Source organism: Buteo buteo, chromosome 13, assembly GCF_964188355.1.
Source record: "Buteo buteo chromosome 13, bButBut1.hap1.1, whole genome shotgun sequence".
NCBI lineage: Eukaryota > Metazoa > Chordata > Aves > Accipitriformes > Accipitridae > Buteo > Buteo buteo.
Window position 1 is genome coordinate 3253335 of NC_134183.1, and position 27713 is coordinate 3281047.

The 27713-nt window shown below is 42.5% G+C and overlaps 1 protein-coding gene across 2 annotated transcripts; it reads left to right on the forward strand.

Annotated features, from left to right (window-relative positions):
- The first annotated feature begins 932 nt into the window (after nucleotides 1-932).
- Nucleotides 933-27033, forward strand: LOC142038655 (ATP-binding cassette sub-family A member 9-like). Of its 2 annotated transcripts, XM_075044222.1 has the most exons (39): nucleotides 933-1313; nucleotides 4245-4357; nucleotides 4879-5089; nucleotides 5301-5459; nucleotides 6344-6444; nucleotides 6809-7035; nucleotides 7832-7970; nucleotides 8441-8626; nucleotides 9218-9350; nucleotides 10020-10191; nucleotides 10935-10993; nucleotides 11979-12089; nucleotides 12574-12749; nucleotides 13102-13221; nucleotides 13571-13709; nucleotides 14246-14336; nucleotides 14944-15083; nucleotides 15543-15692; nucleotides 16223-16382; nucleotides 16682-16848; nucleotides 17260-17387; nucleotides 17818-17955; nucleotides 18526-18639; nucleotides 19075-19245; nucleotides 19408-19521; nucleotides 19694-19804; nucleotides 20400-20468; nucleotides 21021-21112; nucleotides 22122-22242; nucleotides 22583-22700; nucleotides 22963-23054; nucleotides 23794-23972; nucleotides 24443-24518; nucleotides 25034-25128; nucleotides 25730-25852; nucleotides 26110-26250; nucleotides 26412-26491; nucleotides 26584-26639; nucleotides 26765-27033. In XM_075044222.1, exons 1-39 carry the CDS (start codon nucleotides 1199-1201, stop codon nucleotides 26852-26854), a joined length of 4977 nt encoding a protein of 1658 aa, XP_074900323.1. In that variant the 5' UTR covers nucleotides 933-1198; the 3' UTR covers nucleotides 26855-27033. The 2 variants fall into 2 exon arrangements, with proteins under 2 accessions (XP_074900323.1, XP_074900324.1); XM_075044223.1 differs by lacking the exon at nucleotides 933-1313 and having other exon boundaries at nucleotides 4291-4357; nucleotides 4435-5089.
- Nucleotides 27034-27713: the final 680 nt, after the last annotated feature.

Sequence of the window (27713 nt, forward strand, 5' to 3'; positions counted from 1 at the left end):
CTTCTCAGAAATCTTGTGGAGCAACCGCTTGGGGATTTAATTAATGATATTTTTGAGATGCTACGTGCTCTCTAGCTGCTCTTCAGTGAAGCCCCAACGCGTTGCCTTGGACTGGGGTCCCACTTCGGCAGCACCCAGTACGCAGGATGGGAAACCCCAAGGTGCGCTCAGAGCAGGTAACTTTTTTTTGTGTTAAAATGCATTTTCTGTAGATAACGTGCAGGTGTGTCAGGACTCCGCACTGCGCCAGGTACTGCCAGCACACTATGGCATAGGGTATGTGTCAGAAACGTCGTGGGTTTTTAGTTTTTTTAGTGAAGTGCATCCGAGATGTGCTTTTTGCAGTTACAAGGAGCCTTCCCCATTTCTCCGTTGTTGCCCAAGGGGAAGTGATGCAGGAAAACACTCTGCTCCTCTCCTAGATGAGCTCATTCCTTGAAAATGAGTACATCGGCAGCTGCAGAAGAGCTACAGCCTTTTGTTAAGCAACAACCAGCCGGCTCTTGTGTTTTTAGTCAGCTCTGCAAATCAAATGCAGAGTCCTCAAGCTGTTGAAGTTCCAGGACAGTCAAATTCCTTTTTAACTAATTGAATTATCATGTGGCTGTAAGCGCCTCCAACTCATTTGGCTTTCCTGGCTTATCTGATTTCTTCACCTCCCTGTTTTGAATGCACATCCATTAGAAAGCTATTTTTTAAAAAAAAAAAAACAACACAACAAACCCCATCCTGATTCCAGCTCTGTGGCAGCTGCTGGAAAAGCAATTAAAAGGAGTGGGAATTAAAAAAAAAAAATTAAAAATGAAGGGGAAAAGAGAAACAAGAAATAAAAATCCCATTGGACCTCGGATGTAGGATTCACCTCTGCAGAGGAAGGAGTGCTTGCTGACTCAGGCTCTGAGCAAGATGGGGAGAAGGCAGCGACGTTCTCCCTCCAGAAAAGCTCAGGCTTTGCTGCGGTTCACGTTCACCCCATCTCGAAGCACGCAGCTCTCCTGCCGCGGCTCCCCCCAGAACTTGCAAGCCTGGTAGAAACACGCTGTTAAATTGCACGCCGTGCACGTGTTGTGTTAAATACTGAAAAATATCCCGTTAATATCTGCGAGCTCTAGGCCAGCTGGTTGTAGGGGTTGCTCCAGAAGCATTGAGAGCGCTCGCACCGCTGGGACCGGACTCTGACGTCAGGCTGGAGAGGGGCATGGCTCTCGGGCTGTGCTACAGCGTTGAACCCTCTCCAGGACTGCAAAAAGACGAAGAGCCCAGACATCTCCGAGCTGAAGGAGACATATTTCTAATGGAAAACACAGTATCAGGTAAGGAGTTGCATGCTTCTCTTTTGTGAAGGGGAAAATTATACCTAGGGCATTTTCATGCAGGGGTTGTGTTCGGTGATTAATTTTTGCCTTATTATTTTAATACAGTGTTATGCTGAATGCATAAGAGCTGTGCTTCCCAGCTCTGTTCTCTGACAAACATTAAGCTTTGCATCAAAATGTTTGAGGGCAAAGGAGCAAAAATATTCTGCTTTTCTGGGTGTGCAGGGATTTTGATTCTGGCCACTGATGTACTTTGGCTCTAAGCAAAGAGCCACAGGTTGAGCGCTGGGTCTTCCCAGCTGACGATCCCTCTCTTCGCTCCCCCACCTCCAGCCTTGCTATCTCCAGTAAAGGCTTCTAAAACCACGGACCCCCAAATTTAATTTCTCTGTATGAATTAAGGTGTTGAACTTTCATACAGGGCAGGCTTAGGGCTGTTTTTCTCGAGTGGAGAGTAGGAAAAAAAAACTGTTTAAAAAACTGCCTGTTAAAGAGTAGAGTCAGTACAAATCTATCTCGTATTTATCAGGAGTTAAAGACAGGGCTGCGTAGGGGCCAGATGCAGTTTTTTTGTGACTGCAATAACCGGCAAACAGGAGGGTACGGAGAGGGCACGTTCACCTCTGCGCTCCCCACGCAGGAATTAATTATTGGCTCTCGGAAAGAAAGCTGGCGGCTCCTCTGGGAAGCACGAGATGCATCACACATTGCTTTCTTCGTAGCTAGTATTGAGAGGTTCCTACCAGTGCTCCTGAAGAGCAGCTTGCTTTTAGGAGCTAGTCACAATATGCTCTGTTAATTTTTTATTAGAGAAAAAAAAAAAAAAAGTCTGAGGAGGTGCCAAATAGGAAATCCCTGAGATGGTAAATAAATGACGTGGTTATATGGGACATTCCTTCCTGGGACAACCTTTGGTATAGCAGAGCTAGGCAGGGGATCCCAGCAGAAGTTACCGCAGTGCCTAGGGCTTGTGTTCCTGGAGAGCGTTTACGGAGCCCTCGGGAGGGAAACGCTTCCAGAGACATCCACTTTTACAAGCTCTTAACTGGTTTCAAGCTTCTCAAACATCGTTGCCTCCCAATAAATTTCTGATGTTTGGGTTTTCGTCTTCTGAATCTGAAGTTTTGAATCTCAGGTCTTGTAGAGGCGTCTCTCCTGCTTACGTTTTGTGTCTTTTGGTATCCCATTGAAAGTTAACTTCTTCCTGACGAAGTTCGTGCAGCACTTGTAGGCAGCATCACTTGTTTGAATTTCTGGCTGCATGTTTCAGCTTCCAGCATTATTTGCTTCTTGCTCTATTGACAAAAATAAGATTAGAACTGATATAAATTTAGTTGGAATTTTCTAAAAAGTTTTAGATTAGCTCCATCTTTTTTTTAATGAAGCGTTTGTTACATAGAAATTCAGTGCAGTTTTTACCAGACCATCATGTTCTCCGTGTTATTCAAATACGCCGGCATGAACCTTTGTTTACCACCCCAACATCCTGGGCTGGGCTGCTGCTTTCAGTTCACAACAGCTGAAATCCAGACCTGGGCAAAAAAAAAAAAAGTAGCCCTTCCTAGAAATCCCTTCCTAATTGTCTTTAACCTTCATTGTCGGCTGCGGTGGGGAGCACGGGCGAAAGCTCTAGGCAGGGAAGGGAGAGCACCGGGGAGATAAGCCTTGTGTTAACAGTCAGAGGGTAAACAGGGATTCTGGATCCATCGCCCCTGGAGTACGCAAATATTTAATTCTTCCAAAAACAAACAATGAAGGGAACAGAGTAGTAGAACCGTTTATTAACTCCAGCTGCCCAATCTGCGAAATCAGGAAACGATGTCCAAGGGGAAAAGAGCACTATGCGTTTGAGGTTGCTTTGATTTTTGGTTTCAGCCATTTTAAAGGATTAAAATACAAAAACATGTTCTGAGGTTCCCTCCCCTGCTCTCCTTCTGGGAAGGTCGTGAAACCAGTCGCTCTGAATTTGCTCTTGTTCTTGCTTAGGATATTTGCTGCTTGGCCACATGATCAAAGTTGGAGCTGAAATAAATATTCCCCATAAAAATATCCCCCAATAAATACTCCCTGCTCAGTATTTAGGAGGATATAAAGAAACACATTGATGTTTTAATGCTGCCCTGCTCTAGCTATACTAGAGTTATAATTCATTTTATTAGCATTTGGGTGAAAAGAGAACAAATTGGTCTCTTACCAGCCTGCTTAAGGCAGACAGTGGCAGCAGCTATTTTAGGCTACTTTTAGCATCTAACCAGTGTTTCTCACTTAGCCTCCTAAGTGGGGAGAAGGTCTGTATGTAATGGGGATGTTTTAGGGTCTAGTTACAATATCTAGAGCAGATGAGCAGCGGCTTGCCAACAAACCGCGTGTCTAAGGCAAGGCACGAATTCGCTGCAAGAAATGCAGAACCAGAGACTCAGCTCAGACGTGCAGCGCAAACCAGAGCTGCTGCACTCAGGAGCTGGACTTGACACTGCTGCTGCTGCAGATCACGTCTGGTTTAAGTATTTTGAATAACTGCATAAAAAAGGAAATTAAAATTTATATCGTTCTTCTGTACGCCATCCAATCTTCTCACATTTTTAGTACAGGACAGACTGACTTTTCTGTTGTTGATTTTATGTAAATAGAGAATCAAACTATAGCCGGTTGAATGCCTCTTTCTACAAAACCTCTTTGGAATGAAGGAGGAGGAATCTGTGCACGTGGAAGAGGCAGCTGAGTCCAGCCTAACTCTCTGTTCCCTTGGATGATCTTGGGCTATTTCTTTTAAACTTCTCCTTGGTTGTCCAAACTGTAAAATAGAGAGAAGTTCTGAACCTTTGGCATATTATTGGCTTCCTCCAAAGTGGTGTTTACCCAGGTAAATGTATTAACTTCCAGTGATCTGTTTTATTCTAAATGGTATTATTTTCTTTCTCGTCCTAGCTGGAAAAATGCAGGAGATATTCAAGAAAGCCTCAAAAATCTTTCAGCAAACCCAAGCTCTCCTGTGGAAAAATATTCTTCTGGTGTGGAGGATGAAGACAGAAAGTTTTCAGGCAAGTACTGGCTCTTCCAAAAGAAAGTTACTATTTCCACTACAAAGTATTTTTACGTTGCATTGTTTTTATGCTAGGTGATATATGAGAAGCCTCAGCTGGTAGTGTGGTTCTCTGGAAAATGTCAACAGTTACGCTTCTTCCCGTGACACTACAACATTACGGCAGAATAAGGGCTTGTTACAAAGCTGACATATTGCTTTTGGTTGTTGATGCCATTTCTGCACTGTCCAGAGGAACACAATGTCCAATTCATGATCACGGGTGTAAAATTATCAGCAGACCTCGTTGGCTCCGGTACTAAGAAAACATGTTTTTCACTTGGAACATTCCTCATATTTTGAAATTATTACACCTGTGAAACAGCTCTTCCCCCTGTACAGAAAGAAGGCTTTCATGGCCGGAGGAGCTGGACCGTGCAGCCAGATCAACACGGGATGAGAAGGGTCCTTGAAGACACTTTCCATACCACCAGGTCACTGGGCTGCCACTCACCTTTGCATTTCCTTCCTTTCATCTAGGAGTGGATGACGTCATTGTTTTTTCTCTTAATAATACAAATATCATCCAGTTTGATAGTCCACTACCTGCGGCAAGAAATCCCTTATGACTTTCTTGGACGATTAGACGACCCAGCCTTTAACGCTACGGGAGTTACACTCGCATACACACCCGTCACGAACACCACCAGGCGAATAATGAGCAAAGTGGCTTCGAATTCTGCAATGACGGGTAACGCTGCTTTTAAATCCTTGTTAGAGCTGCCCTGTCTGAACTGACCCTCCCACAGTCCTTGTTGGGGTGGGGGGAGAAAATTATTTGGACAACACAATTTTTGAGGGTACAAATTATCGCTGATGCCCATTTTCGTGTTGTTGCATGACTAACCAAAGTTTCAGCTGTGGTGGTTTTATTTATTTTTTTTTCTTTTTTTTAATGACAGGTATAATAATAGAGGAGGAGGAAAATGAGAAAAAAATGGAAACAAGAGGAATTTTGGAGGAAGACATTATTGGTGTTGTTTTTAAGGATGATTTCTCCTACTGTCTCAGATTTCAAAGCTACAGTGTGGTGTCTCCAAATGATGTCTTTGAACACATCGGTAACAAATGAAACCAGAGAATTTGGTTTTACATTAAAACATGTTTAGATGGATCTCTGTAATGCCATGCCACTCAGAAGGGCTCGAGACTGTATGTGCTAAGTGCTTCAAGAAATGTATTAATTAGAATTTGAGGTTTTGTTCACTTAGAAGGAAACAAATGTCAGAGAAAAAAGTTTTTAAGAACGTGTACACATTATCCACAGTCCTTTTCGTCCCTCTCCCTTCTATGTCTTATCATGTCAAATCATGCCTGGGAAATGAGCATTGTGTGTACACTGATATACTTCTAACATTTAGTGCATTGGCATATATTTAATACATTAAAACATAAACCTGCACACACATTTGTCTACGTTACTATTACTTTGACCAAATTCACCCCTATTGACTGAATAAAAGTAGTAAACTATCCGAAACAAAAAGTAAGCTTATTATCAGATAATAATCAAGTGAGTTCATCATTTGATGGGAAAAAAAAAAGGGTTTTGCTAAGAACTGGTCTTGGGAAATGGAAATGATGGAGAGGCTATTGATTCTGTCTACACAAGTCAGTTGGGCACGTTTACGGTTGCCGTACTCGGAGCCTGGGCTCCTGCCAAAATAGGAGAGCTGAGCCTGGGCGGCTCTTCTGCGCCGTGAAGACAGACAGGGTTGATGCCACATCAGGTGGCCCATGGAGCCAAAGCCACTAACTCCCAATACCACATTATTCCTGGAGAAAAATGGCTGCTCCAGGAAAAAGGCTGAGTAAAACTAAATCTTGATTTCCTGACTCTTAGGTCAGATACATTTTAAACCCCACACATTATATGTAAGCATTTATATACACATATATATGGAAATATATAGATAAAATTCTTAATTTTTTTTCTTTCCTACAGATACCTGCTCCAATTTTTCGTCAAGTAACTGCAAAGTTCCTTCGTACTGGTATGCAGGTTTCCTAACAGTGCAGTCCAGCATTGATGCAGCAGTCATAGAAGTAAGTATGATCATGATAGAAAATACATTTGCTGTTCTTCCCAAAGTTATCTGTAAATTTAAAAAAACAACCAAAAAAAACCCCAACACCAAACCAGTTCATTTTCTGTGATCATTAACTTTTAAAATATATAGCGTGATTCAAAAGTTAAAAGAATGATAGATCATTCTTGTGGCTCAAGGCAGAATTTGTGTCTATTACAAGGCAATACAAAAGATACTAAATATCAAGGTTATTTGCCACTTATAACTGTAATGTTGTTATTGACAGACTAATACTTTTAATGCTTATGAAAACCTGTTTGTTTTGATGTCGACTGTTTCATTACAGCAAATCAAATTAATGGCTAATTTCTTTTCATTAGGTGAAAACAAACCATTCCGTCTGGGAAGAGATGAAGTCAATTAGCGGTGTTCGTCTGCAATCACCCTTAATCAAACCTCTATATAAGCTGGATTATATTTGGTTTATTATTTACATTACACTATGCTTCTCCCCATATATGTACTTTTTATCAGTGAAAGTTATAAGAGAGAAAAAGAAGCTCAAGGTATTAATGAGAGCAATGGGTTTGCAAGATATCGCATTCTGGTAAGTCTCAGAAATAAATTGTGTAATTACAGGAATTATATTATCTTTCATATATAAGATGTATAGTAGCTTGCAGGATGGCTGTGGGTCTGGTACCACCGCTCAGCTGAGAAGCAGTAATTCCCCAGACTCCAGCAGCATTCACAATTGCCTCACCGTACGCCTGGGCATGCTGAAGCCAAGTTTTGCATGTTGTTGAAGCAAAACCTTTGCTGCTTTTATCTGTAACGGACCATTTGCTGGAGGACCTCACTTTCCAAGCACATTGGTCTGATACAGAGGTGGTTTTTTTTGTTGTTATTTCCTATATTTGGCTCTGCTGTCCTCCCCCCAAAAATGAGAAAGCACTCTTCCAAGTAGCAGAGATGCATGTAGCAAGGTTCTTGGTGTTGAGGTGTTGCTTGCCTCCAGGAAATGGATGACTACGCACAGAGAACACAAGAAGTGAAGAAATAACAAATTTTGGGGAAAACTGCAAATGATGAAGCACGGGAGGGACATAGGGTGTATCAAAACAGGCTTCCAAAGCCACCTGAGCATGAGTATTTCACATCATTAGGAAAAGCGTTAAGAATAAGTGATCCTGACCGCAGAGGATGCCCTGTGGCTCTTTGCTGGCATCATTTGGGTAGGTGCAAGACATGGATATTTGCATCTTTCCAGTCTGGAAACTGTAAATGGAAGTATGTTTGCAATTACGAAGTATTTGAATTAAAAAGAGTGTGTCTTGTATTGGCTATGTCATGGCAAGTGCTGTCATGCACAGAGGCAAAAATAACTATGCCTTCATTTGTAGGTTATCCTGGAGTTTGCTGTACACCGTTTACGTTTCAATAACGGCAAGTCTGCTCACACTGATCACAATTAACGGAGTCATCCATGATCACAGCTTCTCTGAAATATATTTTTTTAATTTCTTTTATGGCATAGCATCTGTAAGTCTGCTTTTGTGTTCTTAAACGACGCGCAATTTTTTCCGTTTCCTAATTAAAACACCTGAAACTCAAAGACTACGGAGTACTCTAGGGCTGGGAGTTATATGAGAAAGGAACAAAAATTTCTCCACTACTGGGTTTTATTGTTATAATTTGTAGGCTAATATATGACTGCTATTACATTTTGGGAGATTCTGGCTTGAAATCAGGGTAAAGAGAGGTGCTAACATCAGCATTAATGGGAAGGCTGGGAAGGCCAAGAGGGGTCTGATCTGTCTGCCCCTATAGACCTGTCCTAAATATCAGAGCTGTCTGCTAAATGAGGCAAGCCTTGTGATGTGCCATGTGCATCTGTAGGGGACAACTGAAACTCAACTGGGTCTCTAATTTTACTCATTGGATTTTCGCGTTGTTTTTTTTAATTGCCAGCAGAAGTACATCCTGCTAACTACTGGTTTTCTCTTTTGCAGATTCACTTCTGTTTCATGCTCAGCTCCTTGTTAAAGCAGCCAAATATTGCCACTTTTGTGGGATTTGTCCTTTACGTCATCTTTGGATTCCTGGGCTTTTTGACACTGTTTGAAAAACTACCACCATCTTCGGAATGGATTTTTAATCTCTTCAGTCCTTTTGCCTTTACAGCTGGCATCTCAAAGGTATGTTCAAAATAAAGCCAGCACATCATAAAAGTTCAGCCCGCAGCAAACATGCTGCAGACTTCTGCCAGATAACAGTAGCTGCCATACGTAATTTGCATTGCCATAACGACCCAATCACACCCCTCTGCCCTAAATGCTTTGTGAAAAGAAAACTTGACTCCAAAAAGTACATGCCAATTCAGAACAAATACAGTTGGACTGTCAACTGCATCAGGAATTTTACTGGCTGTATATACAACAAATTTCAATCTCTGGAAAATTATCACAGCAGTGGGATGTGTCTGGTGGGTACCAAGATCTGCAAGAACTGTGAGGTCTTGAAGTGCTGACTTAGCAAATACCATGTGCATCACTCTTCTGGTGTAGTAACGACTTCTGCACGATTTTGAATTCAGCTTACCGAAGCACTTCTGATCCTTGTGATCATAATAAATGTTGCCCTGCTTAGAAACAGCATCGTGATCATGAGCGGGCATGGGTTTCTGGGAAAAACGGTCATGATGACACAGCAGTGGCTTGCACATAGTATTTCTGACTAAAGGAAGTGTTGCATCTGACTTGTGCTTTTTTCTTTTTTTTTTTTTTTAGATGATAAAATTAGAAAAATATGGACGAGCTTTTACACCAGAATTGTACCCTTTCTTTAACCTATACCTCATACTGAGCTTTGACAGTGTCTTGTATTTGCTGTTGGCCATCTACTTTGATAAGGTTTTGCCTGGTAAGTAGAAGTGTGAGGGAAAGAACACAAATTTCCTTGCATTTTTCTTCTATTATCCTCTCCCGTTATAGGGGGAAAGTCACCAAAGGGGCAGCGGGATAGAGCTGAGAAAACTACAGTCTACATGGAGCAACACAAAAGGTGTCCCGGTAGCGAGCTCGTTAGGTTGTGGAAAGGCATTTTAACAGCAATGAGCCTTGCCACGTTACGTCAGGGGATGAAAACTGGATTTGCTGGTTTGCTCAGGAAAAAAAACATTTGGGAAGAATCCAGTTTTCCCAGAAGCTGGGTATATGTAGCTACCTCATTTGGCCCTGTCTCAGAAACAGGCTCCAAAAGGAACATTAAAACCCTGCAGCGAGGCACCGAGATCCTACTCCAACGTCCCTAACCACTGGGTTTAAAAGGATGTTGTAGGACTTGACCTGATTTTCCTACACCTTCTGGGCCAAAGAGCTTGTCCATGAGGTCTTTGCTGTGATCGTTCCCCACCTGCATTTACAATATGGACAAGTGGACAACTTTAATTACAGAACTTACCAATCCTTTTATGCTGCTGAAAGTCTATATTCTGCAGCTATAGAGATGGCTGGACATGGCACTTATCAAAGTTGAGATGACAGGTACCAGTTTGGGGCTGATATTTCACCTTCTCTGTTTCTGAATTAGGCAAATATGGAGCACCCTATCCACCTTCGTTCTTCCTGAGGCCATCGTACTGGTTCAAGCCCAGGAGCGGGTACACAGGGGTGCGAGCTGACACCGAGAGCAACCACGGTCCTATCCCCAGCAATAACACCGAGCCGATGCCTCCAGGCTTTGATGGGAAGGAAGCAATTAGGTAAAGACTCCTGTAGGCATGAAAAATACAACACTATGTGTTATATTTGACTCTAGAGAGCATAGCCATATCGCACTGGTAAATGTCAGATTGAGCCATCTAACATATACAGATCAGGTTAATGGTAAGGATGTGAAAGGGAGGGTTTGTTCAGTGTTTCATTCTGCTCTAGACCTGGATTCGAACATTTATTAGACATCGTGCATCCTCTGTGCCAGGGACCGACCTGCTGCCCAACACTTTCTTCTTTTCAGAGCAGCAGCAGCGAGTCTATTCCCCTTCGCCATCGTCTTTAAGAACACTGCTGACGGAGTGTGCTGCATAAAATACTGTTATTTACATCTTTACGGGGCTAGTTTGGCCCATTGCTGTTGCCGCCCATTGCTTATTACTAGAAAGCAAATATAAATCTGCTAAAATAATAACTAGGTCATCGCTTTTAATTGTATAACCACGTGTTTTCTCATTCCCTAGGGCCTCCTGCTTCATTCACTAAGTGTTCATTGAGTTTGACTTTGAAACCTTTTAAACATCTTTTAGAAAAGTACATTAGCTAAATCTGCTTTAAAGTGCACAAAAAACAAATTGCATAAAGCAATTCCTTCAGATGGTAATGAGCAGGACCAGTTTGAGGAGGAGGTTGAGAATATTCTTCCAGTAGTTTCCAAAGGTTACTTTGAGGCAGAGGAAACATGCCAAAATTGTGAGATTCAATAGTAATGGCTTGCTTACCTTTCCTTTAGACTAAACAATATTAAAAAAATATACAAGAAGAAGGACAAGAGAACCGAAGCTTTAAGGGGTAAGAAAGGTTTTGTAATTCTTTTAATTTCATTTCTCACTACATATGAACGCAAACTGTTTTGAAATGTACTGGATGTACTTAATTCTGCCTCCAGCACTGTTAAAATACATTATGCGATGGTTATTTCTGCTGGGGTAAATTACTGGCAAATTTCTACCAGGTTGTTATCTTCCTGTTCACTCCAGGAAAATTACCATTTATTGTATTTTGCTACAGCAGAAGTCTCCTTAAAAGCTGTGGGGTTTGCAGCAATGAACCACTGTAAAAATGCCCTCTCAAACCTCCCTTTCAAAATGTAAGCTATTTTGGGCAAACGAAACTTGGTTATAGCCAGGGACTAAAAAAACAAATCTGCTGTCACTGGCTGAGCAGTGTTCTCCAAGCACTCACATCTCTGCCAGCTGCAGGTATGCAAGTAGTTGGCATAGTCGTAGCATAGTTGTGAGGTATTTATTAAATACCTTTGTTTAACAAGAACTCCAAGTGACGGTGAAAATATCAATATGGTCTCAAAGGTTTACACTGAATAAAAAAAAAACCAACACAAACAACCCACAAGAATACAAAATAAGTTGGTTTGGTTTTTTTTTTTAAAGGAAATGAGGTAGCAAAGTCTGGCTGCTTTGAAATAACTCCTGAAATCTCAGGCGTTGGAAAGGCTATGGGCTCTTCACTTTCTGTGGACTCTCTCTTGAGCCACGCTGAAATAAAAGGTTATGAACCTCGTAGAAAATGGAAGACAAAATTCTTTAAATATTAAAGTTAATACACTTGTTCCCTGAATTCAATCAAGACATGACTGCACATTCCTTATTAAGTTTAGTCCCAGCTTCTGAAGATGCAACCCATGTTTTTGGATCTGTGTTTTTGCCTCTTGGCTTCAAAAGAAATGTCACTCCTCTGTCATACCTGGCAGCAAGCTACAGGTACGAGTCTATTTCTCACAAACTTTCATCCTAATGTTATCCTATTTCTATTCTAGGTTTGTCCTTAAATATATATGAAGGCCAGATCACTGCATTACTTGGTCACAGTGGATCTGGAAAAACTGCTCTCTTACATGTGCTCAGTGGATTTTCCAAGCCTTCAGCTGGTAAGATGATGGACCTGGATACTGAAGAGATGCGGTTTGTTTTTTCAAGTGTAAGGGGGTAAAGATGCAAAAACCCAAGTTTTCCTGCAGTCATTCAGTCTGGCTTGTTGTCAGTGCAGACTGTTGCTTCGACACGAGCTTCACAGCTAATCCCTTGTGGATACGCTCATCTGTGCAAGCATACACAGATGGTTATTTCTCCATCTGGATGGCCTGGTGTTTTCCACGAGCTGCATACCTATAGGAAATATGTTTTAGTTCTTAAGGGAGAAATTTGGTGCTCTGAAATACTTTTGAGTGGTATTAAAGCTCTGGACAACTCAAAGATATTTTGCCGCCTTTTTTTTTTTTTTTTAAACACTTGAGAAACATCCAGAATGCTGGAATTAATGTCAAAGGTATGAACACAAAGCAGTCTGCTTTCCCCTTATAACTGGGAAATACTGTACAGTATGAAATTTGTTTCATTCATTCCCGTGTGCAGGTTCTGCAACGATCTACAACTACAAAGTTTCTGAAGTACAGGATATGGAGGGAATACAGGCAATGGTTGGGATTTGCCCCCAATTTAATTTGCATTTTGAAGCCTTAACAGTGAAGGAAAACCTGAGAACTTTTGCTCACATCAAGGGGATTCAGTGGAAAGAAGTAGAGCAAGAGGTTGGTATGTGCTTGTCAGTCACTGACCTCTGTTTTATGGCATCTTGGACAGTTTGAGCTTGCTTTATAAAAGATTATCACCAGCAGATAAAATCTATAAAAGATTCCACCATTTCCGTGGAAATGAGTGCAATCCTAATTTAGGGGAGAAGTGATTTTTCAATTCTTTCTTATCCTCATGTCCTAAGAGTTAGAATTCAGATTTGCAGTATTTATCTCTAAGCAAAGCCATTTAAAGCAGATAAGTTTTAAATCTTGAAGTTATACTCTCGTGTACTGTGTGTAGCCATTTATCAATTAAAAGGCAACCAGTGCTTTGGAAACCTGGCTCTTGTCTTTTTATATTGCCAAGGTGCAGAAAGTTCTCACGATGTTGAACCTCACCGACCTTCAGGACGTTCGCTCCGATGCTCTGAGTGGGGGACAAAAAAGAAAATTGTCTCTTGGAATTGCAATTTTAGGGAATCCCCAGGTAGGGACCGGTCATATTTACACATACACAACACGTACGGTTTTAGCATGTAGCTTTGTATTTTGACTTGGCAAGCAGACATTTGTGCTTTTCCCCTGGCACTCCAAGTCTGTTGGCTTACTAATTCACTCAGCTGCTGGAAAGATCGAGGAACCTAGGTCAATGAGAACCATGTTTTAAATTAAAAGGATAATAATATTGTAATAGAAGAAAGAGCATTAAAAATGGCTAATATTTGAGGATGCATTTTATTCTTAGAGTGAGATCATCAAAAGCATGAAATGAAATTATATAAACACAGAAATGCTGGCTTGGACACGTGGAGGTCTGATCTTATTCACCTTTGCAGGTGTTGCTTTTAGACGAGCCAACAGCTGGGTTAGATCCCTGCTCCAGGCACCACGTGTGGAGCCTTCTGAAGGAGCGCCAGGCTGGACGTGTGACGTTCTTCACCACCCAGTCCATGGAGGAGGCTGATGTTCATGCTGGTGAGCCCAGATTTTCACACCATAGTTGACTACAGTTTGCAAATGAGGGTTTCCCATTGCAGAGCCCATGTATGGGTCCCACCATGATGCTGTCTGTGCCCTCTGGACATGTTTTGTCTGAGAGCAACCACCCAACCCAGGCTGAGCAAAGGCTAAAACTGGACTAACGTGCCCCTCCAAGACCTTGCTTATGCTCTGCTTCAGGATGGAGCAGTTGCATATTACCTGGATATACCGCTAGCAGCACCCACACAAATTAGTGATATTGCTTGAATTGATATTTTTGCTATTTCCTTATTGCTCCTGGGCTGCATGGGCAATTGTCCACAAGCCTGTAAGATTGCATAATTAAAAGATTAACCTTGATGCTTAGGAGAAAGGCAGCAGTTTAAAACGAAACTTTCATCACTGGTCTGGTTTTACTCCTCTCGACTTCATTATAAAAATGTCTGTTGGGTTCAGAAGGAGCAGAGTGAGATCAGTCTGCTGCACTGCTCTAAATTCCCCCTAACCCCTTTGTACTCATACCTCCTTAGATCGGAAAGCTTTCCTGTCAAATGGGAGATTACAGTGTGTTGGCTCATCTCTGTACTTGAAGAGAAAATGGGGAACTGGCTATCACCTAAGGTAAAGCCTTTTCTTTTTGGTCATCACGCTTTTTATGAAAAGCTTCTAGTCGATGTGCCTATGTTCTTGTAGAGTCTGTATCTCTATAGAGTTTGTATATAGAGTAATAGAAATCTTGACAATTCATTTTAGAAGACTTTTGAGGCTGCCAAAGATATGTTGCTTTGGATAGCAAGCTGCTTTTCTTTGGAACCCGATCCTGAAAGCTCTGAGCATGTACCTAAAAAGACTTTGCAACCTGCTTTAAAGCCAAAAGGGGACGAGAGTAAGATGAATTGCAATTTCCACATACTCTGTGGTGCCAGAGTGACATACGACAGCTTTAATGTGAAGTTGTTCTTCTTTGAATTTTAATTTCTGTGTTCTTGGTTTAGCAGTACTGGCCAGGATCGTTATTCTTAACCTCAACTATTTCTTGCATGCATGGCAAAACCAGGGGCACTGCAGATGTCTATAAAAATTCCCACTGAAATGCTGCCCAGTTCTGGAGGTTTCCCTATGGCCTGAAGAACGACCACTGCATTTGTATTTTAAATGGATGATGCATACCTTTTTTTTTTTTTTTTCCTCATTTAATATCATAGCAGTTGCTTTTTAATACAAACAGGATACGCATAAACGAGCTGTGTGACCCGGAGCTTACATCATCCCTGGTCAGACAGTACATCCCCGATGCCGTGCTCAAAGGACAGAAAGGGGACGAGCTGTGTTATATGCTACCTCTGGAAAACACTGATAGCTTCCCAGGTAAGACAAACCTGTCGTTGTACCTGTTGTAAAGAGAAACCAAGTGGTGGGAAAAGCAGAAAGCAAAGTTGCTGTGAAGGGAATAACTATATCCCGTGGTCCATACTGCATGGGAGCTGCATAAACGTCAGCCTGAAAGAAAGCCTCTAATGGACATGCAAATATTAATAATGCAGATGAACAAAAGAAAATCCACCAACTAATCTACAAACCAAAGTCCACTGAGTCTCCTCTGGTTTCAGGATGAGATTTCTCCTACCAGGAAGGCCCATGGTAATCAAGAACTCTGAATTTTCTACTATTTACCTCTAAAGAGCACAATAATTTTTCCATGGCTTTTAAGTTATGGAGATTAATGATGCGAATGCTAGAATGTACAATATGAATCGTGCCCGTCTAGTGTTGAGCAGAAACTCTGCCTTGGTTGCTGGGCTGAGTCTGGTTGTTTCTATTGTGCAGATCTGTTCAGCCATCTCGAGAGCAGTCTTTTGCAGGGGGTTGTTAATTATGAGGTTAGCAGGACAACCCTGGAAGATGTTTTCCTGAAGCTGGAGCATGACGAAGCCATCGATCAAGAAGTTAAAACGTTGACTCCAACTGGCAAGTGTGGTATGATTAAGGTTCCATATATACATATGTTTTAATTGAATGTCTAATGAGTTTCTGTTCAATGTGATTTTTGGTAGTTTTTGGTAGGTCAAGAGTTGCAGTTGTATTCAACTTCCCTTTAGTGAAGAATATCTTCTTGGAGAAGTCTAGATGATTCAGTCTTGACTTCCCACAGGCTTTTGAGCACAGGAATTCGAGACTGATGTTGGAAGGGTGTTTGCCTTTGAAGGGTATACTGCCCAGACCAGGAGGTGAAAAGAGATAAACTAGCCAGAAGGCATTTCACAAGGCCAGTGAAGTTATTGGATGTGTTGCCATACGAGCCCAGGTTCAGCCAGTCTGAATTCACTGATATAAATTATGTTCTGGATAAATTATGGCCCATTTTCTCTGCCCTTGTTTCTTTTCTGGCTAAAAAATAAAAGCGTTCCTCTATTCAGAACAGAAGATCCTTGTTGATTGTTTGAGGTTAAAGCGTGTTCTTCGAACGCTCTTTGTGGATAATGGTGTTTCTCGTGATGAACATGCAGAAGACGGAGACCTGGAGGAGAGGGACCAAAGCCTCCCGGTGTTTTCCGAGCAAGGGAGCGCGGCAGTGAGCGGGATGGCACTCTGGAGGCAGCAAGTGTGTGCCGTCATGAGAGTTCGCTTCTTAAAACTAAAGCACGAAGGAAAGTTTCTCAGGTCCATGTAAGTATGGGAGCTCTCGCCTACTCTGCAGCCCTCATGCTGGCTTGGTGCTTTTCAAAGGATTTGATCATTCCCTTGAGTGACTGGGGGAAGGCTTAAATACTGGTGGAGGTGTTTAGAAGCAGAGAATTAGGTGGAAAATGTTTAAAAGCTGCAATAATAAGGACAGTGGGAACTTACTGGTAGAGCTCTGAATTGCTTAAGTTTTAAATTTCCCCTTGTCTTTCTCAACATAAATCACATAATTAGTTAAAGGTGGAGTTCCCCTAGACCCACTTATGGTCTGTTTTTCCATCTAGATTGCTGTTCTTTGGAATATTTATCCTTCCAATGCTGATGATTTTCATTGAATTTCAACTGTGGGACAGCTCCACTAGCTGGGAAATAACAGCTAGCTCGTATTTTCTTCCCACTAAAGAAAAAATTCGAGATAAATCAACAAATCTTCTCATCTTCAATGATACAGGTGAAGAACATATGATGTTGATTCACTTTCTGCACCACTCTAAGTCCTCTTAGAATTGATAGACCAGCCTTGCCTTACTCTTTCTGTATGTTCTTTTATATATTTATGGCTTTGGGAGGTGTTTTCTTCTGAGCAAAAGCAAATCCAGTTTTAGTGATGATAACCGAGTAGCGGATATTTAATGAACTAGGCAAATTAAAAAAAAAAAGGCAATAAACAAAGTAAGTATGGAAACATACATTCTGTTTAACCAGTTTACTTAAAATAGAAAAAAATAGAGAAAATATGTTTGCATAGATTCTGAATGTTTGGATTTTTTTAACATACCCCTGCAAGTGGGAACTTGTCTATATGAAACTGTTTCTTTTTAAAGAAAAAAACCTCTGTTTTCTGTTCTTGATTTGATTTCAGGTTCAGAAATTGAGGATTTCATTGCTGCTTTGAAAACTCAAAACATAAACCCAGAAATAACTCTTGAGAAAAACATCACAAGCATTCCACTGTATAATGGAGCTATAAAAATATCCCTGGAAGGCAAGGTGAAGGATATTTTTTCTTCTTTCATCCTGTATGTCAACAGGATTTTCTGAAATGTGTTTAAATGAGGCACAGTGAAATACACACACCAGCAAGAGGGAGACTATTTATTTGACATATTAAATAATATGGGTAGTCCTGTTTGTGGGAAACCAGGATTATATTTGGCTCTTTACAGATTGCTGTAAAGAAGCATACAGTGGAGAGAAAAGCATTAATGCAAGTCTTTTGTGCTTTTCTCCAGAAATTGTGTCTTTATCAATCATTTCACTCGTGGTACCTGTTAGCACACTTCCAGGTCTCCATCATCTCACCAATAAAACTGTCTCCCTTTGTCGTTGCTTTTCTTTAAACCCTTCACATCTGGTCACCTCATCTTCACCCAGGACCTCATGGGCATGACGGTAACGTCTTTTGCTCTTACATCTTCAGAGCTACCGATTCACGGTCATGTGCAGCGCAGAACCCATCAACTGTTTCCCCGTGCTCGTGAACATCCTCAGCAACACCTTCCTAAGGCTCTTCAATTCCACCGCGCGCATCCGCGTCTGGAGTGAGCCCTTTTACAATGTGAGCGTCCTGCCTTTCTCGGTGAAAATTAATTTAAATAGCCATGCTGAAGTGATAAGGGCTGGATGGGTTGGAAGCCTGGTTGGATGAGCAACCTCCAAGAGTTGGGGTCAGTGGTCCAACTGCTTGCCGGTTCCTTGGGGCATTGCTCGGCAGTCAATACCCATGCTATTTAATGACAATTTCTTCTGCAGTGTTTAAGAGCTCTGTAGGGTTTCAGTGCCATAAGATATTTGAGCTTCTACTATGTGGCAGTGTGGTAGGAATACAGCAGTAATACTTGCAAACCTCACCTTTCTTCAGCATCTGTTTGGCAAGAATCAGCATCAAAAAAATGGTCTCTATCCTGAAAAATTTACAGTAATTCCAATAATTTTTGCAAATTTTAAGATGCTAAGTGTTTGGGTTTGGTTTTTTTTTTATTGCCTTGTTTTGTGTTCTTAAACACAAACGACTTACCATTAGTGTTATTGCTCACTTGCATGTTTAACCATCACATGAGCGCCAAGCTATCTAGATTTTCCCTGGGCAGCTGTTGATTATTAATGACTCTGAATTTCTTTTCCGCAGACACAAAGCCCAGAACTAAAGAGTGATATTTTTTTCATCTGTCTCGGCTACATGCTCATTTTGGCTGCTGGTTTGCCTCCTCACTTTGCAATGAGCAGCAGGGAGGATTACAAGGTAAAAAGCGGGTGCTGAAAGTGGTCTTACACAAGAAGCGAATGCAAATACAATGTCTCTGGAGAGCAGTTCATGTATCAGTGGCCCGGCTGGCATTTCTAGGTAGGATGCTAGAAGAAATACAACCACACAAGCACAACATTGTACCAAAGCATGTTACCCTGCATCTCAGGGAATCAGCTGGGGCTCAGAACAATTTGGGTGTTAATAAAGCTTTTGGGGTCAGGAGGATTTTGGGTTGGGGGTTTTTTTCCCTTTTTAAGAATGATGTGGTTTTAAACAATAGTAGAACTGAGAAAGAATCGAAAGTGCTTGGGAAGGAGAGGAAGGCTCAGCCAGGGAAGGGAGGAGTGAGGGTAATGGAGAAGGAGGAGGAGCAGGAATGATGCTTTAGGCTCTTCTAAATCAGTCCCCTTTTCCCATCTGATTTCGCAGCTCCGTGCTCGCACCCAGCTGCGGCTCGCGGGGCTCTTCCCCTCGGCATACTGGTGCGGGCAGGCACTGGTGGACGTTCCTCTCTTCTGGACCCTGCTGTGCCTCATGTTCGGGGTTCTGCTGCTCTTCAACCGTTTCTGCCCCTTGCCCGCCAGCACCGTGCTGCCCCTGGTGAGCTTTTTGCGTGCGGGAAAACGGGCAGACATAAATCCCCTTCCCTTGTTTCTCAGTGAGTTTTTGGTTTAAATATTTTCATTAAAATGGACTGCTCTAGGTGGGTTTTCATATGTCCACATCCATTTCCTTGTTGCTGATATCAGTCTCTCTCTCTAGATCATTTGCGTCATTGGTTACGGAGTATCTCTCGTCCTTCTCATCTATTTAATCGCTTTTAAGTTTCACACTGGACGAAGCAATCGTTACATTTTGTCTTTCATCTTCATTCTGGTAAGTGAAGGGAATCTTCACTCTGAAGTGTTTGATTTACACATCTTGCCACTTGAGGTTTCCTTTTTCAAATATATTGATATTCGCAAGAGTAACCCAAATCAGTGACAAATAGCCTATTTTTAAGCAACAATACATTAATATTGAAAATATTTTTTCTGCTTTATTCCAGGTGAACTTCACTCTCTATATGCTCAGTGACCTACACGAAGAGTTTTACTTCACTGTCTCTACTTTGATTCCTGTGTTTCCACTGCTGGGCTGGTTTATGTTTTCCACACCAGTAAGTAAATACATCCTACTAAATTCAGTAATGGTCCTAATGGTGCGAACTGGAAAAGCAAGAGGCACTTTCCGAATTCCCTGTCTCAAAGTGCCAACTGTCAAAAAGACAGAGTGAGAAAAGACAACAGGAGAAGAAAAAGTCCAGGCTGAGGAGTGAGAGAAGGGATGAAGATTTGACTTGTTAATCCTTTCTTTGATTGGGATATTTTTGTTTTGTTTAGTTGCAAAAAGCTGTTACAATGACTGTGTTTTGGCAGTCAGGGTAGCATGGGAGGGGAAGGTGGTGGAGTGGGAAGACCTGGAGGGATGAAGTGAGCTGGCAGAAGGAGGTGAGAGGACTGGGGAGAGAGAAGCAGTGATAGAAAAGGTCAATCTAACCTGGCTGATTTGAGGCACCTCTGAATTAGCTATAGCCAAGGAAGCTGCAGTTCTTTGAGGCAGTATGAACCCCCAAAATAAGTACAGATCAAAGCTTCTTTATCCCATCCTGAAGAAAAGCTAAGCATCCCTACATCCCACACTTGCTCCAACCCTGCACTGAGGCACACAGTGCTAAGGAATTTTTCTAATTTACTGATATTTTTTTCTTGTAGCGTTTCTCATCGTTTCACAGTATTGGTCTTCTTGAGTCATGGAATCACATCTTCGTAGCTGTCTTTGCAGTAAGGAGCAATTTGATGACGGTTGTTTTGGAAAGGATGACTGTTCTGATGCAATGGACTTGCGCTGGGCTTGTATAACTCTCCCCATAAATAAAGCATGGGTTATGTGGTCAAAGTTTCACATTAAATGTTGGCAGGGCAGGTACATCAAGTAATCACAGGCTTGTGTCTCATCTGACCCCTGGATGCTGTACCACTCGTGCAAAAAATGGTGGGGGGATTAAATACAGATCATGTATAAGGCAGAGACATTATTAATCAACTAATCAGTCTAATGCTGCTTCTACAAATGAAAGATGTGATCTCTGCTCCTGGAGGATGTCTGCTGGGGTGCAGATTATCTGAGCTAAAATTGCCATATGAAGTCAAGGCTTTTGCAAATGCATATGAGATGGAAATGTATGCAAAGCATCAATTTCACTTCTGCCACTTTTGGACCTTTTCAATAGCCAAAGTAAATGAGATAGGTCCCTCCATCCCCTTATAATTAAAATTAATCGAGTGTGTTGTTACCTTGTCTCCATACAAACCTAATTAATTTTTGCTTTTTAGCCTTACATCCATTGTGTGATTTTTGCTTTTCTCCTGCGCTGTTTGGAGACGAGATATGGAGAAGCAGTTACCAGACTTGATCCTGTCTTCAGGTGTGTCCCGGGCAGCCGGGGTACCTTGCAAGCCATGGTTATCCCGGTCTGTGGGGTGGGCTCGGTGCTGCACAGCCAGGCAGGACCCTCCTGGCTCACCCCCGACAGCAGGAGGAGGGGAAGAGTGAACTTAAAAACATTTTGCAAACTGTGGACAAACCCCATATTTTTAGTTTTAATCAGTTTATCTGGAGGAGGGGGGAATTGAGAATGAAGGGAGGGATTTTTTTAATTCCTTTGGGTCATTACGGTTTCCAACTTTACTTACTGGAGTTCCCCTGATTGTGTCTGGAGACAAATTCCCACCCAGTGTGTTGCAATAGAAGGTCAGTTGAACTACAATGTCCTAGAGAGAATAGTAAATGTGATTTGAGATTATTTTTTTTTTTAATTAATCTTCATAGCTGAGGTTTCAGGACATTTCACCACAGCTGGCTAAATTAATAGTTACAAATTGAAATCCAACATTTTAACTCCTTTTCAAATACGTCAGTATTGCTCTCTGCAGGGTGGAGATTTCCCCTAAAGCTTCATCAGGCTGGGCTCATCTGCTACCTGCTCTCTGCTTCTCTGTCACCAACAGCATGCTGCTGACCACCTAAGTCGCGTGGGAGAAGATCTGTAAAAAATATTAAATTGTCAAACATCAACAAATGTAACTCAGCTAGGAGTTAGATGTCCAAATAGCTTTGAAAACCTGCCCCATATATTTTAATTCTCCTTGAACAGATCACTGGCATGTGTCGAGCAGGGGACCAGTCAATACTTACTGATGAAGGAAAAGCTAAAGCTGGCCTTTATTTTCTCATGCATGACAGTGGGAATTTTTTTTTTTTTTCTTTTTCCCCATGAATCAGTATATGAGCAAACACTGTTTGTGGAACAGCTCCCTGAATTCAAATAAATTTTGCAGGGTGCTGCATTGGCACTGCCCTGGGAACAAACTTGTAAACCCAAGCCTTTTTGGAAGCGATTCCTGGTGACACCATCTCTCTTCCTCTACTCATAGGATCCAGCGGAGGAGAGCGGTCACCCACCAGAACAGGGACCATCCTGGGGAGGAATCCCCAGAAGTCCAGGCAGAGAGGGAGAGGGTGAGGAGCGTGATGACTTCCCTGCAGCAGGAGGAGGTGAAACCGGCCTTCGGGCTTGTTTTCTTTTTCATTCTCCATCTCCAGGTCTGTCTCTGCTTTCTTACCTCATGCATTTATTATTTACTGATCTGATGTCCAAGTGCACATCTCACCATCCAGCCCACGGTCACCCTGGCACCAGAAGGAGTTGAGCTGGCACTATATTTTTATTCCTGTTCTGCTTTTTTCTTTTTTTTTTTTTTATTCTGTTGCTCAGTTTCCTGGATTTTTAATTTAGACATTTTCTCTTTAAAGAGTCATACTTAATGGTAAGAACAGATGAGCTGTCTCATGGGATAGAAGGAGAGTTTTTATTTCCCACTTCATCTCTTCACAGGAGTCGGTTATCATTGTCAACAGTTTGCGCAAGGAATATGAAGACAAGAAAGCCAGTTCCATCTTTAAGAAAAAGAAGAAAGTTGCTGTCAAAAACCTCTCTTTTAGGGTTAAAAAAGGTTCAAGTATCTTGCTGCACTTCCTATAAATGACTAAAATCTAATGTGAAGGTCACATTTGGAGACCATGATTTTGTTAGAATTTTTTTGTCTGCCACCAGACCCAATGCACCCAGGCTCCTCCATTCACAGTTTTAATTTATGGGGATAAGTTAATGAACAACCCTTTCTCCTACTGTACTTTTAGATATTGCCTAGCATACAGGGAAGAAGGTCTTATTAAAAAAAACTATTATTAACAGTTCTTGCATATTTGTTTCAGGAGAAGTATTAGGTCTGTTAGGACCCAACGGATCTGGAAAAAGCACAACTATAGACATGATTTCTGGAGATGTAACGGTGACTGCTGGGGAGGTAGGTGATTCCTTTGGAGCAGCTGGGGGGACGACCTTGATGCCTTTATAAATTAAGGGTGTGATAAGGTGATCTGGTAACGCAGCCCTTATGTCAGGGAATTTATTTACATGCAAACCTGGATATTTACAGAAGTAAGAAGAAAGTGTTGATTTACACAAAGCGCATTCTAGTTTTCATCAAAATCAATGTTACAGTTTTAAGGGTTTGAGCTACATAAAATCTTCGATGTGCATTTGAAACCCATCGTGAAATTTCACAAGACCTGTAAGAAATGTTGACATCTAAAAAAAAAAAAAACAACCCGTCTTCAAAAACAGCCTTGCAAAACCAGGAAATTGAAAACTAATGTGAACAGGGTTGGGCCAGTAACAATCCATCACTTAATTATGTGCAGGGTGATTAATGACATGTGCTGGGCGAGGGGAAATACCACTGCTGTTACAGATTTGGGACTGAATGTTTGAAACAGAAAAGTACTACTAGGAAAAGCTAGTCTCGTGTTGGTACTGTTACCCAAAGTGGTAAATACTGTTTGGTTTTGTGAAAACGCTGTCCTGGATTCAGGTGAGCAGAAGCCGTGGTAGATGGAGATGACCACCCCAATGATGACGGTCTTCCTCTCCCACGTGCTAATGAGGTTCCTCACAACACAGGAGCAAACACGACCGAGGGGGTTCATTGATTCACCCCAAGCTAAAACATTACGACTACGGCGGTGTGTGTGTGTTTTGTGCAGGTGCTGCTCAAGGGCTGCGATGCGGCTGCCTCGTCCCCAGGGCAGGAGAGCCCGGGGTGCCTGGGCTGCTGCCCGCAGCAGGACCCGCTCTGGCCAGACCTGACGGTCCATCAGCATCTGGAGGTGTACGCCGCCGTGAGAGGGATGAGGAAAGAAGATGCGGTTGTTACCATCAGCCGGTACGATGCCAGACGGTTTTAGCTTTTGGTTCGTCCTCTCTCCAAAGGTATAGGACGGGGAAGGGTTTTTCTGCTAACAAACCTGGCTAGTGTGATTAAGAGACAGCACCTTCAGTGCCTCTTTACCTTGGAGAAATAGGATCTCCTTCTGATGAGATCTGCTACTTTAGAATATTCTCAATCCCTTGTCAATGAAGATTTTACCCCTAGTTTATCTAGAAAACATCAGAAAAAAACTAAACTTGCTCTAGTTCATTACCAGTTATATGAGTAATTCAGTTCTCTCATTAGCTGCACTTACTGTCTTGAGTTTCTGCAAAAATTCCTTAATTTACTATCCGAGCGAGAAGTACAAGGTGATGCATATCAGCCGAAACAAGTATGTTAGTCTCTGGTTCCTCAGTACCCTTGACACAGCATTAGCAGAGAGAGATGGTCGCTTCAGCATTATTCCTTTCCATTCCCCACAGCATAGCAAAGGCCTTGGATCTCCAGAAGCATTTAAAAACCCCAGCTAGGAGGTTATCTGCCGGAGAAGCCAGAAAGGTACGTGTTAGATTTGTGCTTGCTACTTGAGCAAGTCCCGCTCTTTCTTCCTTGAACGTGGTGCACAGAAAACCTTCAGCAGAGTGGGTTCCTGGCATGATTTATTTTCTTGAGTAGCTTTTGAATCCAGCCTCCAGGAACCTCCCCCCCTCCTCTTTCCACACTCTCCCATATTGTGTGTTTAATAAATGCTAACCACAAATTGGATTTACAAGGTAATAACCTCTTCATGCCCCACCACATGCATCTGCCAGTAAATGGGATGGAAAACCACTTTCAGATCTTTGGCAGGCTCGGGAGTTTTGGGGAAAGCTGATTTTAGGAGACTAAAATGTTAACTAAGAACACCTAAGGGTTTGGGTTTGGGTTTTTTTTAATCCCTGTTCCTCCTGCATTTTGGAATCAAGAGCTCCAGCTTCTAAAAGATTCAGAGGGATTAAGATGTAGCAGGACAACACACCAGTTTTACAGGTAAAGTAAAAGCAGACCTGACCTGAGCGTCTTTCCCATTTCAGCTGTGTTTTGCGCTGAGCATCCTTGGAGATCCGACAGTAATGCTTTGGGATGAGCCGTCAGCGGGCATGGACCCAAAAGGGCAGCGCCATATGTGGTGAGCAGCCCTGTTTTAGCAAAGCTGAGAAGTGTGTAACAGGTTTAACAAGATGGGTTTTACCATCCCTATCATAATAATTGTTGAGCAGGCAAAGAGGTTCTGCCTCAGTGGCGGAGTACATCTGTATTTTCCCTTTTTCCTAATGCACAGGGGATGGGGTACCACTTGCTAAACTCCTTATTCAGCAGGCAGTAAGCCCTTGCTAACCACCAGATGTAATCTTAATGGTAGCGCACCCCAAAAAAATCGAAGTAGATGCCAGCTGAACCCATGCATTTGGTACAAAAGACAAAAAATTCCTGTTTTCTTCAGAGCAAGAGAAAAAAATATAGGTAGTTCTTCCTTTTCGTCATTCAGACCTAGTGCTTGCTCTGGCTTTTCGTCAACAGTTCAGAATTTGGAGGGATGCTGGCATGGCAAATTGCAACATAGGATTTGCATCCACATGTGATCTTTAAGCAAGATAACTGAAATCTTTTAAATAGTCATCCACTTCTTTATAATTTTATCATTTCGGTTGGTTTGGGGGAAAGAGACATAAACCAGGAGATTTTCTCTGCCTGTTCCTGGGAAGTAACTGTGATCCCTCTGTTCCCAGGAAAGTGATTCAGACTGCCATGAAAAGCAAGGAGCGGGCAGCCATCCTCAGCACACAGTACCTGGAGGAGGAGGCGGCGGCGATGTGCGACCGGGTGGCCATCCTGGTGTCGGGGCAGCTACGGTGGGCACCGGGGTTGCGTTGCTCACCGGGATGCCACGCTATTTTTAGCCTGGGGTTTTGCTGGGGTTTTTTTCCTTCTTATAATCTAATAGAAACTGTTGGTTTGGATTGTCCCGGTTTTCTGAAGGAGGTAGGTTGTTTTAGCAGCACAGTATAAGCAGCTGATGAACAAGAGGGTGTATATTTGCTACTCGTACCCAGTGATTGCTTTATTTGCTGATTCTGATGGTTCGAGCAATGTTTTCCCTCCTCTGCAGGTACATCGGTTCCCTTGAGGAGCTGAAAAGCAAGTTTGGCACAAGTTACCACCTAGAAGTCAAAATGATGGACATGGGGCAAAGCGATGCTCTCCACGCTGAAATTCTGCAACTCTTCCCCTACGCGGCTCGGCAAGAAAGGTCACTACCCTGTGGGCTGCACACCCAGCCCAGCCTTGTTCTTATTGACCTTGCTCAATAATTTACGTGGGAGTACAGTAACACTACAAGCAACCCTAAACATTGGTGTTGAGTCACAAACTGATGAATTCTTTTTTTTTTTTTTTTAATGACTTTTTCAGGACTTCTTCTTTGCTTACCTACAAGATACCAATGGAACATGCATTACCTCTGTCCCAGGCTTTCTCCAAGCTAGAAGCAGGTAAAAGGAAACAATCAGTTAAGTAAGAAGATTGCTTTCGAATTGTTCATACGGATTTGTTTTTTAAGGATGCCTTCTCCATCCCTCCGCAGCTAAACAGAATTTCAGGCTTGAGGAGTACAGCTTGTCATTGCACACTTTGCAACAGGTATGTTGATGTAGAAGTTACAGGTTAAAAACTGCTTGTACAAAAAGAAGAAATAGCCTTTGACCAATGTAAATACTGTCAGTCCTTGGCAATAACAGGGTCATTTCTGCTGCGGCACGTTGCAGGTGTTTTTAGACCTCACCAGAGACCCAGAGGAGCATGACCTGGATGCAGCATCCAGCGGGGCTGTGGAGCAGAGACCGCTTCACGCCTGACCCCTTGGAGCCACAAAGGAAAATATTCAGTGTATTTCATCAATGTTACTGATATGTGTGATCAGATGCAGCCCTAGGACTTGGTTACTCATGTCACAACACATACCGCTCTGCAGGTTTTCTGCCTCACAAAGAAAAAAAGAATGGTTCTTTTAATAAAGCCTTTATCCTTTGACAAATTGAAGCCTGCCGTTCATCTGTACCCCTGCTCAGACTGACTCGTGAAGATTCGCTGCACTGAGGAATAACCCTGCCGGGATGAATTTCTGGTCCCAAGGCAGCGAGGCGGGCACCGCGGCTGTGCGGGGGGGCTCGGTCGCTGGAGAGAACCATGTGCAAGCTCAGAGGAGGGTCTGAAACCCTCACTCATCCACAGCAGGAGGACACCAGGGCTTTGGCTTGCTCAGTTCTGAGAAGCATCCTTCTGGCTGGTATAATGCGGCCAACGAAGGTGGTGTTTTCTGGTGGAGGGGCACGGGGCTTTGTTTTGACCCAAAAAGCTGCTCTTGCTGTGTGTTCCAGCTCAGGCCACCTTGGCCCATCTCTGGTCCCCACCACTGGGGACACGGAGAGAGGAAAGGACTCAGCAGTCCCTGGAAAAGTGTAATGAAAACCGGCAGCTCTTAGATAACCATCTTTAAAAAACCAATTATTATCGGGAGTCAAAATAAGATGTGCTTTGACCCAAAGTAACGCTGGAGCAGGACAGTAGGCTGAACAGGTCTTCTTCTGGCCACAGCATGTGTGTCTGACTTGCTTTGGTGATCGGGAAGACAGGGTGGGCTCCTCATTAGCACCCACCCTCTTTGGGTGCTTGGGAGGAATGGGGGCACTGGTGGGGAAATGGGGACAAGCACCA